This window comes from Rhamphochromis sp. 'chilingali', assembly GCF_963969265.1.
Source record: "Rhamphochromis sp. 'chilingali' genome assembly, chromosome: 2".
NCBI lineage: Eukaryota > Metazoa > Chordata > Actinopteri > Cichliformes > Cichlidae > Rhamphochromis > Rhamphochromis sp. 'chilingali'.
The window spans coordinates 24,979,146-24,999,228 of NC_137930.1; the positions used below are offsets into that span (position 1 = coordinate 24,979,146).

The 20,083-nt window shown below is 42.4% G+C and overlaps 1 protein-coding gene and 1 long non-coding RNA gene across 5 annotated transcripts in view; one reads left to right on the top strand and one right to left on the bottom strand.

Annotated features, from left to right (window-relative positions):
- The window catches only part of rnf34b (ring finger protein 34b), a 29,638-nt gene extending 11,917 nt beyond the window's left edge, over window positions 1–17,721 (bottom strand). For 2 of the 4 annotated variants that reach the window (XM_080876579.1, XM_080876577.1), the window contains exons 1-7: window positions 17,592–17,721; window positions 7,163–7,381; window positions 4,692–5,207; window positions 906–968; window positions 582–783; window positions 467–490; window positions 230–271 (exon numbers count right to left, since the gene is read on the bottom strand). In XM_080876579.1, coding sequence (XP_080732705.1) covers window positions 230–271; window positions 467–490; window positions 582–783; window positions 906–968; window positions 4,692–5,207; window positions 7,163–7,381; window positions 17,592–17,597 — 1,072 coding nt within the window. In that variant the 5' untranslated portion in view covers window positions 17,598–17,721. The remainder of the gene's footprint in view (window positions 1–229; window positions 272–466; window positions 491–581; window positions 784–905; window positions 969–4,691; window positions 5,208–7,162; window positions 7,382–17,591) is intronic. The other 2 variants (XM_080876580.1, XM_080876578.1) reach the window with 1 other exon arrangement.
- LOC308392334 lies at window positions 10,310–12,394 on the top strand. The gene is made up of 3 exons (XR_013970797.1): window positions 10,310–10,772; window positions 11,058–11,217; window positions 12,056–12,394. It is a non-coding gene; the product is annotated as an uncharacterized lncRNA (long non-coding RNA).
- Window positions 17,722–20,083: the final 2,362 nt, after the last annotated feature.

Below are 20,083 nucleotides of genomic sequence, written 5' to 3' on the forward strand. Positions count from 1 at the left end.
AGAATGCAGACACACCGAACCAGGCAGGAAATAATGACTTAATAAAAAGCACCCTTGCAAGATCACAACAAAGAGGAAGATGGTAAAGGACGGGGTGAGTAAAAGCAGCTGCAGCATGCCTTAACTGGTCTAACAGATGAGTTGCAAATGCAGTATCAGTACAATGGCGATCATGGAGGAGATGGAAATAGTGTGTGATGTGGCTTTTTTTTTTAGAAACACATCTTACCTCCAACTCCACTGTTGCAGAGAGGTGGAGGATATGCAACCACTATATAGTTAAGAAGGGGCAGTAACAAAGAAGATTAGTTTGGGGGACGTGAACTTGCTCATTAATATAAAAAGTGAAGCAGCAAATAAGCAGGTTGTTTTGCATTAAATGCTTCCTCACATAATTACAGCACATCAGCGGCATAAATGCAATGTTGTAATCACAGATGAATAGACATAATTAAATGTAAGTTACCTGCAGTTATGTTGACATTTTCCACTAAAGCACAAGGAGAAAAAAAAAGTGTTCATCAAGCAAAAAATAAAAATAGTGAAATTTGTAAGAAACAATGAAAATTCAAAGCTCTCACTTGACTTCCTGTTCTGCTCGTTTTCTCTGTAGAGTCGATGCACTCGCTCCAGCAGCTCCCACTTCTCGCAGCAGCCAGAGTAATTGACAAAGTTCCTGGCGAGAATCTCTTTCAGCTGGCGGACGGACAGGTTTTCTATCGCCTCTTCGTTGTCGAGATCCGACAGCGAGGCTCTGATCCTCCTTTGTGTTGCCGGACTGACCTGCAATCCACACACAGCAGCAGAGCCGTAATCACTTACAGAGCAACAGGATAGCATTTCCTTTGACTTTAAAGATACGGACAGTTCGACGCTGTAGATGTGCACAAAAGCGGGTCTCACACCTCTATGAGACTTTCCGTGGGCTCCAGGTTCAAGAGGGATGCTGTTGGAGTATCATCATGCTCCTGTGTGAGTGGAGACAAACAGTCAGGTTAACTTAAGTCAGATCCAACTGTCACAATGATTTTGAACTTGTTAAGATAAATACCAAAGACTTCTCAGGTGTGACAATGACTGATTTTCGTAGTTCGTAGTTTAACTCATAAGATCTAATGCACATCCCATATTAGTTCTTTTCCCTGTGTAAAAATACTTTAAAAATCTCAGGTATATAATGCACATTCATGCTCCTCCCTGAGCCTGGTTCTACTGGAGGTTTCTTCTTGTTATAAGCGAGTTTTTCCTTCCCACTGTTGCCAAAAGCTAGTTCAAAGGGGCCATCTGATTACTGGAGTTCTCTCAGTATTGTTGTACGGTCTTTACCTTACAATATAAAGCGCCTTGAGTTCGACTGTTGTGTTGGTGCTACATAAATAAAACTGAATTGAAGTTATTTACACGACTTTTTGTTAGAACAACCTATTCTTTCAGAATACATGTGCTACAACACTATTGAATGAATGCATAAAATGTTACATCACAATAAAAAGTTCTATACAAGAACCACTCGGTTATTGCAGTTAAAAAAAAGACACTGCAGAGATAAACATTACATACTTTGCCATTTTACCTGATGGCTTAGACCTCTTTTGGTCAAAGTAACAAATGTGGAACCTTTATGGAAAGCATAATAAAATAAATTGTTCCTGCTCTGTGTGACAAGGTTTCATCATTGCCACGATAAAAGAAATTACTTTACCGCTATCTGTGACTTTAACTGCTCAGAAAGCCAACGAATGAACAGAGATGTTTAAACACTGTCACAGCTCCTCTTAGCTCAGCAGTTAATTAATCTCTTTGAAGGTGGAGGTCAGGAATTTGCTGTATTTAATAAGAGAACGAAAGGAGCTACAGAAGAGTTTAGGCTCTGTTTTGTGTAGCTGTGCTATCACTGCTGATATTGCCCTCTTTGTTCTTTTATCTGTGTGACAAAACGAACTCGTGAGGCACTGAAATAAGCTCTAATTGATACCACTGAGTTCAGCGCCTCTCCTTCTAGACCATAAAAACTAAACTCCCTCTCTCTGCTTCAGCACATTCCCGCAGACCATTGTCTTTCTTGAATAAAGACGTGTTAATAATGAATCCATCAGGAGCGCTGCTAGGTGCCTAACGCTTTGTGCAGACATCGTGCTTTTGCTCAGACGGCACTCCTCAGAGACACAAACATGAGCTGCAGTCTCGACTCTCACAGAGAGCCGAACCTCAGTGGAACACATGAATGATGTTAGATTTTATTCAACCATCAAAACGACATAGAAGTACTAGAAAGCACTTGAATTAACCAGCAAGGCTGCAGAAGCACAAGCAGAAACAAAACGTTCAGAAGGCTTTTGTGTACAACAAAACATACACGGGCTAGATAGTTTTTATTTTGGCTCTGCACAGAAGGATTTCCTTGAAATGTGTCAGGTTCCATCACATGCTTACTGATTCATAGATTTGATACCAAATGTTAGCAAAAAATGTCCAGACATTTTCAAGGGCCATAACCTCCTGGACGGATGCCGATATCGTCGTATCTCATGCCAGAGAGCTACAAATGTCAAGGTAATTTAAAAGAGAAATTACGGCATCTTGTCAAACAAAGAGGCTTCTAGTTTTGACATTATATTGTGATAAAACAATCCTGTCAATCATCCTGTGCACTGAAATGTTAAATCTCAAAGCAACTGATCCAATTTCCCCCCCTTTCTTTGATATTCAGTCTATTTTCCAGCTCCAGTCTGAAAAATGACACCAATATCCCCCAAACATCGCCTCAGAGAAAATGGGTTATTCATCAAAAGCAACGATGTGTACGGTCCTTTTTTTTGTGAAAATGGTTGAAGTGGTATCAACTCGAGAGTTTGAATATCTAAGTGAGCATGAAAATCTTACTCAGTTCATGCAGTGGCTTTGCATTATCACACAAAAAACTGCATCACCCAAAAAGGTATTTCACTGCAATGTGTAGTTTCAGAAGCTAAAGCTAATAGACGACAAGTGATGTTAACCACTAATCAATCACAAAGCAGAGCCCTGAGCAAAGTGGACACTGTCATTTAAAAAAAGAAAACAAAACAAACAAAAGCAGACACCACACTAGGGACATTATCAGGAATTATTTCACAACCCCACAGATCTCAACATATAACATATATATCTGCAACATGCAGGATCTGTGTGGCTTGTCCTGCTGAAATGGTGCCAACTCCAGCACCGGGCATCTTTGTCACTCATCGGTCCTTCTGCTGGAGCAGAAATAGAGACTCCACTGTAGCCCATCTGCTTCAAGTTTTGATGTGTTGCATGCTCAGAGATGCTCTTCTGCATACCTTTGTTTTAACTAGTGGTTACTTGACTTGCATTTGCCTTCGTATCAGGCTATTCTACTCTGACCTCTGGCATCTTCTTGCCCAGAGGTTTGCAGATTCTTGGATATTTTCTTTATTTCAGACAATTCTCCATAAACCGTAGAAAATCCGAGCAGTTTCTGACATGCTCAGCTCGCCATTCTGATGCTCTGTTTGAACTTGAGCTGCCGACCTTGTCTAAAGGCCTAAATGCACTGATTTGCTGTCATGCGATTTGCTGATATTCAAACAGCAAAAATCAGATGTACCTAAAACGTGACTGTGTCTTTATGTTAATTCACTGAGCTTTTGTAACTATACGTGGAAGTTTCGTCTGCCACCACACTTTTACTGGCAATGATGCCTGTTAATTCTCAGTTAATTTTAATGATGAGGTATATTTTAGGAAGACCACGGCACAAATATATCTGGTACATACGTTAGATTAGTTCAGATCTCACCCCCCAAAAAGCCCCATATCCTACATATGTCTAGTCTAAGAGTGCCGTTTGGAGTGATCTAGTTGGACCGTCCAAATTTTTTGACAGATTGTTTTCTCAATAATTCATGAAGTTAGCACAAATGTCTTAGATGACTTTTGCTTTCTTGTCTGACTGTCTTTGTAGTATTTGTGTCAAAATTTGGTGGTAAGAAATTTAAAGTGCCACAAACTAAAATTTGCACAGTGCCCATCCCATGAAGAGATGAGAGGAGGAGTGTACAGTGGTGTTTCTGCTGTTTGGTTGCAGCTGTGACGCTGTGGGGAGTTCTCAACCTGTGCTCCTGTTACATAACAGGCTCAGTACATGTAACAGTACTAAAAAAAGGCAAAGGGCTTAATCTGCCTCGCTGGCTGGTCTGAGGGTTTTGCACTTACACACAGAGTTAGCCCACATAGCTAACACAGCTGTTTTCAGCTGTCACATGGATATTTTGCTGAACACTGCACCAGTACCACGGAGGAGAGTTAACCTTTTTTCCCTTCAATGGAGTCGATTTTTCATTCATAACAAAGCAACAAGACCAGAAAACAAAACAAAACACAGAAAGCAGCACAAAGGAAAGAGTAAAGCATGAAATCAAATGAAACAGACATCTAAGCCCTCTATGCACACGAGAGTGCTTGTTTGTTAGCGAGTTAAAAAGAGAAGAAGTTAAAACAGCCACTCTGAAACTTAATATGTTGATTTCACCTCTGAAATTAATTATCTCGGACAGAATGAGGACAGATGTGAAGGAAGTATGGCGGATGTAAATCAGGGAATGATGCTTGTGCACGTGCGGCTGCCAGGATGCTCGTTGTTAGGATGCTGACACACTCTGAATGAAAGCGGTGTGTTTGTGAGCACAGACCTGGCTGGTGGTCCCTGAGCTGTCACTTGGGCTGAGCACGTCTCCCTGAGAGGCGGACAGGACCGACTGTTCAGAGGTGGAGCGCGTTGCGGAAGGGGGCGAGGCGGCACGTGAGTGCGGGAGCGAGTGCAGGCTGTCTGTGTCATCTCCCCCTTCATCTTCCTCCTCTTCATCTTCCTCCTCCTCCTCCTCCTCCTCATGTGTATCCTCCTCCTCCTCCTCCTCTTCATCCTCCTCATCCTCCTCCATCACCGGTCTCGGGGTCTGCCTCGCGCCCTGTCTCGCGCCCTGGTGACAGAGCACCAGGTCCACCAGGTCCTCCTTCTCCCTGCATGTGTCGGTCGGTATGTTGCGCAGCAGCAGGTACTGGCGCAGGTCCTTCACCCTGAGCTGCATGAGCCGAGGCCGCTGGAAGGCCGTGCCGCGCAGGAGGTGGCAGGTCGTGCAGCAGCGCAGGTTCTCCTGCAGCACCGAGCACAGAGCGCAGAAGCTCTTCTTACAGTCACAGCAGATGTGCTGCAGGGGGAGGAGAGATTGAAAGACAGATGTGATGTGATCAGTTATTCTTTCTCTTCTGACTGATGCAAACAAACTTGTTCTTGAAGTTGTTCTTTTTCAGCAACATAAGGGTGATGATGTTTGGCCTGTTAACTTATAAACTCTTCACCATTTATGCCACTTTAAAAATAAATAAATAAATGAGGGAAACACCTTCTGAAAGAAATCTAATCAGATCAGACCTCTGAAAAATGGGCAAAGTTTAGCTTTTGACAGACATTCCTTTTAATCAGTACTGAGTGCAGCCATGTCCCCATATAGCCACTTATTTAAATACTGCATGCAGGAGTCGCCTGGCTCTGCCTGAATCGCCCTGACAAAGAGAAACCTTAATAACCACGAACACAGAGTCCCATCTGAAACAGTGCCCAGTCATTTCTAGGAAAGAGACGTAAACCATCTGTAGCTCCTGGTGATGTTTGACATTTAACAGGCTTAACACTGTCTCCTGATACAGAGCCTCTGAGTAGATTGACACTTCAAATGGGCAGGAAAGCGGGTCGGCCACGGCTGTAAACATTTTCTTATCGCTTGTGCACAAATGTGCTCTTGGTTCACAAGAAGCACATTTGCACCGTAACAGATACTTTGCTTCAATCAGTTGTTGTTAATCCCCCAGCAGGTTTTTTTCCCCCCTTCTTTTTATAAAGATACCATAAAAATACCACACTGACAGTGAAATGGAAGTCAACCCGGCATCTGTGAAGCTGCGTGGAAAGAGGAAGAGTTTTAATCAGTCCGTCTGACTGCCAGGCAGATAAAACTCTGCCATGCTAACATGTTGAGCTGTGCAGACACCCTGGAAAGGTACGGCGCACATTCTAACACAACCACGTAAGATGTTTAGCAGAGTCCTCTTAAAAATAGTTTTACTCTAAAACAGCGCGTTTGCTGCAGAAACCAGCGAATAAATATACATTAGAGGAATAAATACTATGAAATGTTCAAAAATCTGAAGTTTTAGAGTTTCGAGACGTCAAAAAGAGACAAGCCCGTGAGTTCTCAATGGCTACGCTTACGTGGAGGCTAATATTCACATTATGAAAAGTTTAAAAGTAGGAAAATAATACAACTGCCTCATCATGCACAGCTTGAGCTTTTCTTTAAAGGATTTCTGTCAATAGCGCAAAACAATGTTCTTGACTTGCACCAAAATGGGATAGATATATACAAGTATCAAAGACCAGTCTGAATAATATTACTCTTCACTAACAGGGACCAATTAGATTGACAATGTTTCTTGTAAGAGAACGGCTGCTGTAACAAAGATGGATCTATGCCTACGACTGTGGTTTGGGGAAGGCCTCGGTGAGGACTGGTGGGGGCACCTCAGAGCTGGGCAGATCTCCATGTACTAATGAGAGCCATGAGAACTGAGGAGAAAATGAAAATGAGAACAGAAGAGTGAAAATTTGGCCTTGCTCCTTAAATTAAAAGGTATCTCAAATTAATGATTGTGCTGATTAAGAAGAGCAACATAGGCCCTTTAAAAATAGTAAAGAATTACATCATTTATTATGGATTGAATATAATATTGTATGTATAAATCTTATAAGTTATTAGGTTTATATTAAAATATAATAAATAGGATTTTAAGGTTGAGAAACTTCTAAATTTTTTGCAAGATTTAAAAGAAAAAAAAGAAAAGAAAAAAGATGACTCCGAACTTTAGGGTGCGTTTTCCTGAATGCACAAGGAAGGAAAAGTCGCTGCTCACAACCGCACAGAATGATTACAAGGCTGAAAAAAGGTGTGTAAAATGTTGAGTGTGAGGGATTACTTCGCACCTTTGCAGTCTCTGCGAGTTCATTTTTATATAGCACTGGCATGATGTGACTCTCTCGCCCTACGACAGCTGGGATAGGCTCCACTTACTGCTTTGTCACATGTCACTCGCTGACATCCGTGTTTACCTTGCGTCTGAAGACCGAGAAGGCCAGTCCGCAGGCCTTGCACAGCTGCCCGGCGCTCCCTGAGCTGGTGGGGGGGTAGGTGGAGTACCCAGCACTGGGGGCGAAGCGAAAGGGCCCCGCGCCTGCTCCAAACCCCGGCTGCTGGGCCCGCACCGTGCCCGTGCCCATCACCTCGTTCAACAGCCCGCAGCATGACGCCCACATGGACGATGCTCCTGCCTATAACAACACAGACAGAAATACACCCACATGACTTAGATATGACTTTTAGAGACATCTAGTACAGAAGTTTATGCAGTACTTAAGTATTATCATCGATGAAATTAATGACATTTGAGGATGACATTTTAAATTCTTTTTCAGGCAGATGTAATAATAAAAACATTTTTGTTTGTGCCCTTCTGTTGGCAGAGTCGCATGAAAGACAAGAGGAGCTAAAACGGTTAGTTTTGGGGATTGGATGAGGGGCTGCACTTAGGTCAGTAGGGTGAATAAGGATTGTTTTGAACTGTAAATCAATCAAACCCCCGATAGAAACAGAAATATGGAGCTAGGGAAGAGCAGAACAGCACTTAGGTCTTTTAACTTACTTTCAAATGACTGAAAAATAGAACCTATGTTGTAGAAACATCATTAACATTGGGGCAGATAAAGGTAGAGCCAACTTTAATTACTTTAAAACTACACCTCTGGGTAGCTTGTGAAGATTAATTAAGTATGATCTTATCTTAATACATCATAACGCCATAATTTCTTTACTAATTATAATTACTGTACTGTTAATTAGAACCTACAAAGTTATGAAACAAATAAAGATAAAGTACAATATTGCATAAAGACCCATATAAAATATCAAACTACAGTACGACACTTGAGTAATACTGTGCTCAGGGGAGATCAATGACCGGAAAGAGAGAGAAGCACATTATTGAGAGTGCTCCTGCAGGTCAGAGATAATTAGAAAGAAGACGTCTCAAAAATATATTAATGACATTTTTACCAACAGCGCTGTGGCTTAAATTTATAAATTTAATTTATTTTGAGCCACGTTAAAAGAGTCCAAGCCAACGGCTATTCTTGTGTAGCTCAAATGGGAAGAGGTGGATGTAAATACATACTCTAAACGTCCCGAGGTAGCTTCCAGACTTAAGTTGGTATATGTAAAATTAAAGCAAAATGCCCCACGCAGAAAGAATAAATCGGATGCGTCTGCAGATCTCAAAAATGGCCCAGAGACGGGGAGCAAAGATGGTGCGATGGGAGCTACGGCTCCTTGGAGCATACTGATGCGGGGAGGAAGGAGGGGGGAGGACAGCGAGGAGAGAATATGTCTTCTGTTGTTCCCCAGCCTGCTGAATCAATAGCTGACATGAGCATAATGTAAGCCCTCTTTGGTTCATGGCTCCAAAGGAAAAACAAAGGAATTCACGGGATCCTGCCACATCTTTTCTTAAGACGGCCCTCTGCTCCGACTTGTCACAAACACCCTGTGATCTGACTTCACCCATCTGCTTAAGGATGGCGTTATGTAATCTTAGAAAAGACACACTAAATGTGGACTCGGGACGCGGAGGGGAAAAGTCCACTTCCACCGGCTCCACAGTTCAAATCATTAACTAATCTCATTAATTGAATGAATGACTGTTTCCGGTGGGCACCATTAATCTTTCTGTCTCCCTGCCTGCATTTCTGTTTGTAAGGACTTGGATGGCTTTGAACTTTTTACATTTTAATGAACAGAAAACAGAAGTGATGGTTTTTGGTGGCGCTTCTGAGGCCACTATTATAGATCTTGGTTCACTGGCACAGTATGTTAAACCAGTCATCACTAATCTGGGAGTTAAAATAGAGGCAAATCTTAAACTTGAAAGCCAGGTCAGAGCTGTTGTAAGATCTAGCTTTTTTCATTTGAGGGAATTAGCCAAAATAAAGCCTATCTTATCGAAACAGCATTTTCAGACAGTAATCCATGCCTTTGTTACTTCTAGGCTGGATTATTGTAACGCACTTTATTTTGGGGTTAGTGATGCGTCCATTAGGCGCCTGCAGGTTGTGCAAAATGCTGCAGCACGTCTTTTAACTGGAACAAAAAAGTTTGAGCACATTACCCCTATTTTAATTTCACTCCACTGGCTACCTGTACATTTTAGGATTGTTTTTAAAATTCTCTTATTTGCTTTTAAATCTCTTAATGGCCTGGCCCCCCCCTACCTCTCGGAGCTACTACAACCATATACACCTGCCCGTTCCCTTAGGTCCGCCAATCAGCAACTCCTTAAGGTACCGAAAACTAAGTATAAACTTAAAGGTGATCGTGCTTTTGCTGTAGCTGCTCCAAAGTTGTGGAATGATCTGCCCTTGCATGTTAGGCAGGCCTCTTCTCTCTCCGAATTTAAAAGTCTTCTTAAAACATATTTATTCGCTGAAGCCTTTGGCATTGATTAGAGGGGTTGACTCAATTTGTTTTAACATGTTTCAATTTATTGTATCTATTTATTTTATCGTATCTCATTTTAATTTTCTTTACGTATGCTATTAACATGTACAGCACTTTGTGAAACTCTGGTTTTATGTTAAAGTGCTTTAGAAATAAAGTTGGTATGGTATGGTATGGTATGTCTGTCATTAAATTAATGAATAACAATTTTGCCCGATTTCAATTCATATTTTTTGAGGCTACTACTTAATTCACATGGCATCAACTGGTTCATTATTTTTCAGTTAACCGATAAATTGTTTAGCCTGTAAAATGAAGTATGGAGGAAAATGTCTTCCTCCATTACTCTCGGCCCGAGGTGATATTTTGAAGAGATCGTTTCGTCTTTCCAAAACGCTGGAAGTTTTCCTTTTACAGTGATACAAACACCCCCCTCCCATTGCCGCATGGGTATAGATTCCAGGGAGCTGTGCTCCTCAGAGATTCTGCTCCATATGGTCCTTATTGACATGATATGTTAGCATCATGCAGCTGCTGCACATCCATGATGTGAATCTCGGTTCCACCACATCCCCAAGGTGCTCTATTGGATTGAGATCTTATGACTGTGGAAGGCCATTTGAGTACATCATTACTAGGGGTGCAACGATACACAAAATTCACGGTTCGGTTCGATACTTTGGTGTCACGGTTCGATATTTTTTCGATACAAAAAAAATGTTCATGCCTTTTTAATTTGTCATTTATTAAAATTATAAATATATATTTTAACTCAAAAGTACAGTTTTTAAATTTAATATTGCTGAAACAAAAGTAATTAAAAAAATAAATATATCTGATTGAGGAATCACTCATCTTTGGAAAAGAGAGTTTATTACAGAGAAATGGCTCTTTCCAAAATAAAAGCTATACTATACGCTTCTTCTGGGCTATATTCTCAGCAGCATATTGTAGCGGGTCAGGGCTGTTCGGGGTTCTGTTTGTACAGTTATGTTTTGTTTATGTTGCCATAGTGATGGGTGACGCCCTCTCGCTGCGACGGTGTGTCCTTCCGGGGTCAGAGGGCGCCCTGTGTGTTGTTGTTGTTGTGCGGTTGCCGCGCTGAGCAGTTAGCTAGCGGCAGTGTTCTTCTGCAGATGTCAATAAACGGCTGTGCTCCCTGGCTAGCTCACGGTAAGCAAGACCAAACAACACCTCCGTCTCCTCGTTGTCTGAGCTCGCCACATTGGTGTCAGAAGTGGGATGATGGTGGCACCCCATGTTCTGACCCGAGTGACTTTTCCCCCGCCGGTCGTGACCGGCCGGTGCGCCAAAAGAAGGCACCTGGACATTTGCAGGACTTTGTGTGGGGCAATGGGGTCGTCGGGGACGACTGACCCCTTAGGCGGGGGCTATGTAGCGGGTCAGGGCTGTTCAGGGTTCTGTTTGTACAGTTATGTTTTGTTTATGTTGCCATAGTGACGGGTGACGCCTTCTCGCTGCGACGGTGTGTCCTTCCGGGGTCAGAGGGCGCTCTGTGTGTTGTTGTTGCTGTGCGGTTGCCGCGCTGAGGAGTTAGCTAGCGGCAGTGTTCTTCTGCAGATGTCAATAAACGGCTGTGCTCCCTGGCTAGCTCACGGTAAGCAAGACCAAACGACACCTCCATCTCCTCCTTGTCTGAGCTCGCCACAATATTAAACATATCAGGTCCCCATAAGGAGAATCATGTGCTAACGGCTGTCTAAATGACTCGGGTAAAGTTTGTAGCATGCATGCTTGTTGTTTTTGTCTGCTTCCACTTGTCTTTGCACTAGGATGATGTCGGCGTAAATGTGCAGTCATATTCGTTGTGTTCCCACTAGTGCTGTCAGCGGCAAATCTCCGTTAACGAGCTACCCCTGCTTGGGGCTAGACGGCTAACACGTTAACGAGCTAACTGCTCGCTAACACACTAGTTCCCACCCATGTAATTGAGCATTGCGTGGCACATCCAACATACTGTTTTACTTTAGTCCATGACGCGCTTACCTTCAGAGTCATACGTCACATGAAAACCAAAATAATTCCAAACGCCACATCTGAATGAGGGTGGGGGAGGTTCAATTTGCCATGTTGCAAGGAGAGCTTAACTTCTGTCTCGCTAGCTTGCCCTGCGCTCGTCCTTCTGATGATGCTGTCTGTGTTGAGCGCTCAGTGGATCTGCGCTTGACAGTGCAGCCTAGGCTGAGTAGTCGAACGCAGATTCACTGAGCGCTCAACACAGACAGCATCGTCAGAAGGAAAGTTGATAAAATAAATTACAAATTTTGTATTGTTCGATACATATGCGTACCGAACCGAAAGCACTGTATCGAACGGTTCAATATCGATACGAGTATCGTTGCACCCCTAATCATTACACCAGGACCAGCCCGAATCCTTGAATGCATAGCTCGCAGTTGTTTATGCCGAATTATCTCCAATTTTCCTTTTCTTAGCTGACAGCAGTGGCACCCGGCGTGGTCATCTGCTGCTGTACCCCATCTGCTTCAACGCTTCACTTGTTGTGTGTCCAGAGATGGTCTTCTGTGGACCTTGATTGTAACAAGAGGTTATTTGGTTTTTTTTTCCTCACTGGATATTTTCTCTTTTATCACACCAGTTTTATCTGTAAACCTGAGAGGTAGTTGTGTGGAAAAATCCCTGTATATCAGCAGTTTCTACAATACTCTGGAACCAACAACCACGCCACGTTCAGTCACTTTAATCCTGTTTTTTCCTCATCCTGATGCTCAGTTTGAACTCCAGCAGGTCCTCCTGACCATGTCAAAACCTGCCGAGTTGCTGTCAGGTGACTGGATGAATTACATATTGTAGAAAAATGTAAAAAAGTAAAATAAAAATAAACAAGAGATTTTGAACTTTTCTGATTGTCAAATTTGTTGTAGAGGATGACCCCAGATGCCTCACTCACTGTCTCCTTCTCAATACTTAAACAAACCATACAACCACGCATTATCGGTGGATTGGTAGCTACCTGGCTACCAATCCACCAGTATATTATGTTATATTAATGAAATAAATATCTATAAACATATATATTTAAAAAAAACCCGCTATATAATAAAAGTACATTTTTAATTTTATTATATAGGTTTTATTTGTTTTTTATAGATTGCTGCTTATCCTTGGTACATTCCTCCACAAGCTGCTCACTTTATCCAGATATATTTATGTAGAGTTACACTAAATCTTGTATTACTCGCCTGTGGCACAAACTTGACCCCGTGGTTAGCTGCTAAGAAGTCTCCGGTTAGATAAAACCTCTCTCATAAGGGAATGAAGCCACTAAAAGGAATTTTACTGCATTCTCCAGGATGAGGAGCCACTGCAGCCTGGCCATGAAAACAGTCTTATTTGGCTTTAAGCCAGCAGCACGAGTTCCCCGTGTCACTTCAATTAGCACACTGCGAGCTCTGTAGGCAGGGAGTCCTGAATAAACAAGTGACAAGTGCAAACATCACATGTAGGGCAGCGTTTTATTTATTTATTTTTTTGTGCTTTGTTTTGTTTGTTTTATCTTCACTCAACAGTCTTAACTTGAATGATACCTCTGGGGATACTGTACTGTGCATTTTTATCATTCCTGTCACCTGTCACATTTCACACACTGCTGCTGGGGTTCAGCCATCACACTGACTAGCCCCTACACACAAGCTTAAAGTGTGAAAGTAGCAAAATCTAACAGAGGCATGGATTTAAATAGAAAAACCCACAGGGGAGAGCCTTGTGTGGCCAAACAGCTAGCCGACCTCATAAAATGAGCCTAGAAGATAAAAACTTAAAAACTGCCCAAGCATCCACAAGTGTAACCGGGATGAGAACCTAGATGAGGCTTAAATGGGTCACTGACAGACTGACGCAAACTGGAGAAATGAGTCACATACTGAGACAGACGATTTTAACCTTGCTTCAAACTGTACTGGGTGACTTTTGATAGCGTTTGTGCATGACTTTCTGAACTACTAAACATCAAATGAAGAAACAGTCTCTCAAACAAAAGATCTTCTCTTTCTCTGGACGTGGATATGTAATAGTAAGCAAACACGCTGACCCCACAGTGAAACAGAGAGGACAGGAGAGCAGCAAAGCGGCAGCAGAGACTCTCACGCAGAGCTGAAATTACATAAGTGCACATGAATTGGACTATATAATTAACATAAATGACTTTGTTTTACTTGGAGCTCTGACACTGCTTTTACTTTTATTTTCTGTCCTTATAACTGACATTTTGAATATAGACTAACATGTATCAAGCCAGCTACAAAAACAACACGAGGATGGGGTTCTAATAAAATTACTCAAGTTGCACTATGGGAAATGTAGGAATTGAATAATAAGAATGGAATTCAGCGTAGAAGGAAAATAAACTTTAAATACTTTAAATGGGAGTGCTTTACTGGTGCATTGCAGTGCCCCGATAGCATAATTTGATTATCGATGGTGACCTTTGTTGATGTCACGTCCCCATCCCTCTTCCTTTACCTTTTCCCCCTTGCAAGAAACACAACTGCAAAACTTAAGATGTATTTTAAGTGTTTGCAGGACTCGGAAAGCACTGACGCACGTTGCATTGTTGAATTAAGTCATCGGCTGGGTCTTGGCTTCAATGTGAACCTCTGAATGATGTTTGTGGTAATGTAAGCATAAGGCTTTGATAAACAGAGGGAAATCTGTAAAAGTGGATATTATTCTTCTGTTAAAGGAGTGAAATCTAAACAAAAAAAAAACAAAACCCAAAGTTCTCTGGCTACATCTGTCTAAATGATACAAATGACACCTGGGGCTGACTTCTGCAAGTCTGCACGCACATGTGGACCAACCAGAGTCTATTATGAGGACTTTTGAGAGAAAACTGCACTGTCATATATTTTATTGAAGGGGCCTTCAACGCTAATCTTCCACCATCCACCACCTCTCTCCCGCCTTTTCATTTCCTTTCTCTCTCCTGAATCTCTCTCAGTTTCCCCCCCTCTTGTATCAACTGCAAATGTCACTCACACTGTGAAAAGTGAATTCAGCTGGCTGCCTGTTTATACCGGAGATAATGGTTTCAGAAAAAAACAACAACTAATTGATTTAACGCCTTTAGACATTTGTCTGAAGATGATGGAGCTAAATGTGATATTTTTCCATTTAAATTATGACACAAATACAGTCAGTGATGTCTGCTGGAGGATGCAGATGTCAAAGTCTGGAGAAATATGCATGTGCAAATCAAACTGCTACAGGCAAAGTTGGATTTGTGCGTGCAAAATGTGAAATTGACAAAGTCTACTCTGAAGGCAAAGGACGACTTGGCTGGATTTAGCCCTGGAAACAGATGCCGAGTCCTGCAGTCCTGCAATATAAAAACTGTCATGAAATATCACCAGGAATCTCGTGCACCCCTTTGATTCTTTATAGCTTCAGTCAGTTTAGTCCCATTTGGAACAAAGTGTGATACACTGGAAGCGGGGATTTGTGACTATTTACTCCCACCATGCCCAGTATGGGCTTCGAGATGGCCGTGAAAACGAGAATTTTTAAATGCAAAATAAAGAAAAAAGAAAAAGAAAAAGCCAACCACTTAAGTCAGAGGTTTAACTCTGAATAAAATGGCACTGGCAGCACAGACTGTACAGCAGTCTTTCCCGTTTTGAGATGCATGCTTACACAACCCAGCGCCGTCCCGTCCACAGGGGCAGAAAAGCTGCTTTTCAATTTAAACCAGATTAGTCAATAAAACGTCACATCCATTTTGCTTTCCCGGGACACAGCGAGTGATGATGTGCCTCGGGAAAATTAACTTCACAGAGTTAAGCCGTCTGTTTTCTTATCTGCCACAATATTGTGATAAACAGGAGGGGGGGAGGAAGGGAGGCATTAAAAAAGAAAAAAAGGTCTTAGTTGAATCTGCAAGCAAAAAAAAAAAAAAAAATTTATCAGAACAGCCTTTCAGTCAAAAATCACGTCCTCTGTGATTTCAACCTGAACCCCAGCTCACTTATTCTCCAAAAAAGCTTCTATTTTATGAGGACGGGCCTTGCACATAAAATCAAGTTAGTTAAAAGCAACCATTAAGAGCTACAAATGCACCGATATATCAGCCAAACATCAATATCGTCCCTGTTCGCTGCCATCAACCTGCCAGCAAATGGGATGACATTTACTGATGACTCTGGCCAAAATGTCTTTTCTGCTGTGCCACATAAATTTTGCACCTGTTTAATGTTTGAATATAGTGATATGATGGGAGTTTTATTCCCTTGTTTTCTTAGCACACAGGAGGAAAACTGCAAAAACAAACAACTTCTTTGGTAATCAGCCAAATGGTTATTTTAAGCATCAGAATTGGCTCACAAGTTCAAGATGGGTGCATCACCACTAATTGCAACTATAGAAAAAATATTTCCCTTTTTACCCACTAAGAGCCAAATGAGAAGCTACAATAACACTGATGAATCCAAAGCTAAACAGAAGAGCAGCATAGCTCCAAAACAAGAAAAAAGGGGGATTAGTAAAAGAAAACCTACATAACACAAATAAACATCAAATATTATAACAATCCAGCAATCTTTAGACTTGACTGTAAAAATTTGGCAGGCAAAACCTAAATAATATTAAAAATAAAAAAAAAAACCCTCCTCAACACACTGCAGCCTAAAACGTGCAGGAAAACAGACGACGGGGTGATGGGCCAACACATGTTCAACATTTACAAGAAATGCTGCAAAGTGAGAAAATGTGACCATACACACAAACCACGCAAGAAGCTAAAACGCCCTTCTGTTTAAATGTTTCAGTGGCATGTTTCAGAAAATGTTCCATCTGCTGAAATCCCTGCAGCATTTCAGTGCTGATGATGCTTCCATAAGTTTGCTGTGTGTTGGGCCACTTCGGGGTGACTAAAGAAACAGCCTGACCTGGCACAAAGAACATATCATTTCACTATGAATCGTAGGAAAAGGATTTCACAGAAAAAAAGAGACACGCCAATCCAAAGCAGTGCTTTAGTGAGGAGTTAAAAAGCTATGTATTTGGTTATTTTGCACCTCTGGAATTAAGAGAGGCTTTATTTATAAAAAGGGGGACATTTCCCTTTTAAGGTAATCACTGATGCATGCGATGAGCTTTTAAAAAAATCATCCAGTCAGCTTTAACTGTAACAGATGACTAAGTGTCAACTGCCACCGACAGCAGCACAGTTTTCGTACTGTGTACACTCACGTTCCTTGATGCTGCTGCTGTTTCACCTCACCTTTCACACCGACTGCCACCAGAAACCTGCCACCACCAGAGGACCAATGACATCATCGTTGTAGTCTTCATCATTATCTGTCCTAAGCTGCCAGACAGCTTCATCACCTTTCCTTCCTATGCTGCAGCCTGTAGCTGCTACAGCACAGGCGCACACAAACAAACACACGCATATACACAAGCGCACACTGAGAGGAAGGAGACTCCTGCACAGCCTGACACAGCTTGGACCTGAGAGGTGACCCTCTCGGTATCCCGAGACGTCTCCCGAACATCCCCACGCTCTCTCACTCACCGGCCGCAGTGTCTCTATCTCGTTAGAGCGGATTAAAGCCTGACGATGAATGGATGTCGCTCTGGCCACTGAACTAGCACTCTGGGGTCAAAGCAGGCTCATTAAAAGGCTACACACTGTACCCGGTGTTTATCAGGACGGCTGGAGACGTGGGGAAAGCGTTTCCAGGCTTGCACCCTCGACAGGAAAATAATGCAAACCCCAGACTGTCAGGCGCTGGAATGACAGCGGCGAGTAATGAAATGTGATGGCAAGTTAAAAAATTAAAGAGTGTCTGCAGCGTTCAAGCCTGTTGATACAACTGCACACAAATGAAATTAACTGGCATTAGGATGGGGATATTCCCTGCTTCTCGATGCAGCACCCCCTGCACATCACGGCACCGCATGAGCCTCGTTAACAATCCAAATCACAAACGAGCTGCAGAAACAGGCACATACCTTCATTGCACCTCTCGTCTGAGGAATTTGCCGAGTAATGTCAGAACGACGACCATTGCAAGTGCACACGGAATCAAACCATTACGTCTTCCCTCTCTCCGGCTACCAGTGTGTATGGAGTAAGCATAACGTAATGGCCAAGTCAGCCACAGCCAATCACAAAGAGCACACGGACTCTGGTATCTTTAGCAGCCAATCCGCCCCGACACATCACCGGAGTAGGCGTTCACGCCTGTGCGTAAGGACGCATCTGAGCGTGCCAGACGAATCACGCTATTTTTTCTCTCCTCAGCGTTGGTTTATTCTGGTGACTTAGCAGCAATAAGCATTATAATAAGGTGGTCAGCTTTAACAGCCCTCACACAAATTTGGTGCCTTTCACAATGAAAACTCCTTGAAATCGCAAAATATAACACATCAGCTTGAAGGGGTCGTATCTGCAGGAAGAGGTGATAACTAAGCTTATCTTCCGCACCAGCACACGCTGTGTTATTTCTGTCTGTTTGTACCGAAACTAAATGCGTTTACAGTCTTATTTACAGGCACATTTAGCCCCTCTCTGTGTGTGCGCGCGTGTGCGTCTGTGTGCGCACAAGGATATCGTCTGCAGTAAGAAGATTAGAGGGGTTTTCTTTCTTCACATAGACAGTACCTGCTGAAAGCCCGCAGGGGGCAGCAGATAGCCTTCAGTGAGTTATTATCGTTCAGACACGAGGAAGCCGCAGGCATGAAGGATGCTCCCGATGTTCTTAGTGTGTAATATTACGAAATCCTACAGAAAATATGCGTCTTTGAAATACGCGCAGCTGCTGCAGCAGTGGTGCAGGAGAGAAAAAGTGCATCTGAGGTAACTACACAAGACGCATTGTTGTGTGTGAATTGAGTACAGTGCCGACTCTCTTTAAATTCACTGTCATCCACAGTAGTACATCAAACAGTGACCTTATGGTGATTTTATTTCACGTAGCCACGTTAAAATAAATTTGTGGATCCCTTCAGGCCAGCAGTGACAGACTTTAGAGTTTTAGATTCGACCTGAATATTTTTTGCACTGTGTGGCTGCACTGCAGGATGGAAGAGTTCTACTTTTTTCTTTCATTTTAAAAACATGCAACCAAGTAGAGGTAGACATATAATCCAGCATGTTCGACGTATCTTTAAACTACTTTTTGGTGGTTGCTGCTTCTAGTTGTTCAAGTTCTGATCTGATAGAGCCACCACGAACAAAGGCTCTTTTGTTCCAGTGATGTTAAAGCGTTTGAATTCTTCTCTTTGTGTACGATCGCTTGTTTTAATTTATTTCCATCTGTGTTTCCTCCTTCTGATCTGGTCATGTCTAAATTGCTTTGACCTCTCTCTGTCCTCTAGTGTAGTGCGGTTCCCACGTCTCAGTGTTATTTTTCTGGGAGTTATATCCTGTTTTACATCCAATGTCTGTTCTGTGTTGTGTCACACAGTTTTATTTTCTGTTCCTTTCCTTCCTTTTGTGATTTTTTTGCCCCTCCCTCATTCTGTCTCAGTGCCCTGAGATATATATTTATATATTTGTAGTCCTATGTGTTTCCGAATCTTTGTCTGGCTGTTAAGTTCTTTGCTTTTTATGGTCCCTTTTGTGATGTTCTGCTTTATTGTTTGTGACCCCGTTTCCTTTTGTGTGCTTTCATTTTTGGCTATTAAACAAATCTTTTGTTAAATTATTCTGTAAAACTCTAGAGGTACACTCTAGAGTTTTACAGGAAGAGCATACTCTTGTGCAACAGGACAGATTTTATATAAAGTCTTTGATGTGGTGACCACAGATGGATCCTGGCTTACATTGTTACAGTTAGCTTGTAACTGACAGAAGATGTGTGGAAATCAGTTCATGTGGTTGCTTTTTTATTAGTTAAAAGTAATTGTTCAACTGTTACACTCTTCTGCAATTAGAGTTACAGACTCTGGGGTAAAGACATGGGGTAAATCTAATAAACTTAACCGAACAACCTGGGAACCATGGGATAAATAAAGAACAAAATACAAAAACACAAGAAAGTCAAGTCAAGAAAGCCTTTGTCACATGCAAGTTGCCCTGCAGCGAAATGGGACCCCCCCGCGACCTTACATACACAACACAGACATCACATAGGGAGGAGACCGGTAGTACCATGGAAAAACACTGAAATGTACAATACAATGGGCAAGTTCAGGAGGGGAAAAAAGAGACCTCTACTCATGCTGGGCTCCTATGGGGGGACAGCATGAGAACAGAAAACAAAAGAAACCTCCTCTGCACAAAGAGCACATAAATGTCCACATCACAACATCATGAAGCACGTGACAAGCAACAGGGGTGGGTAAGGGGTGAGAAGTAAGCCGATCCAGACACAGCCATCCTGCCCTGCAACTATTCATCCAGCGCTGGGCCAGACCCGCCGTCCGACTCGGCCTTGGAGATAAGCATACAAGGGCGTTTGGAACGAAGAGTCCAAACACAGTTTGTTATCAGGGGAGAA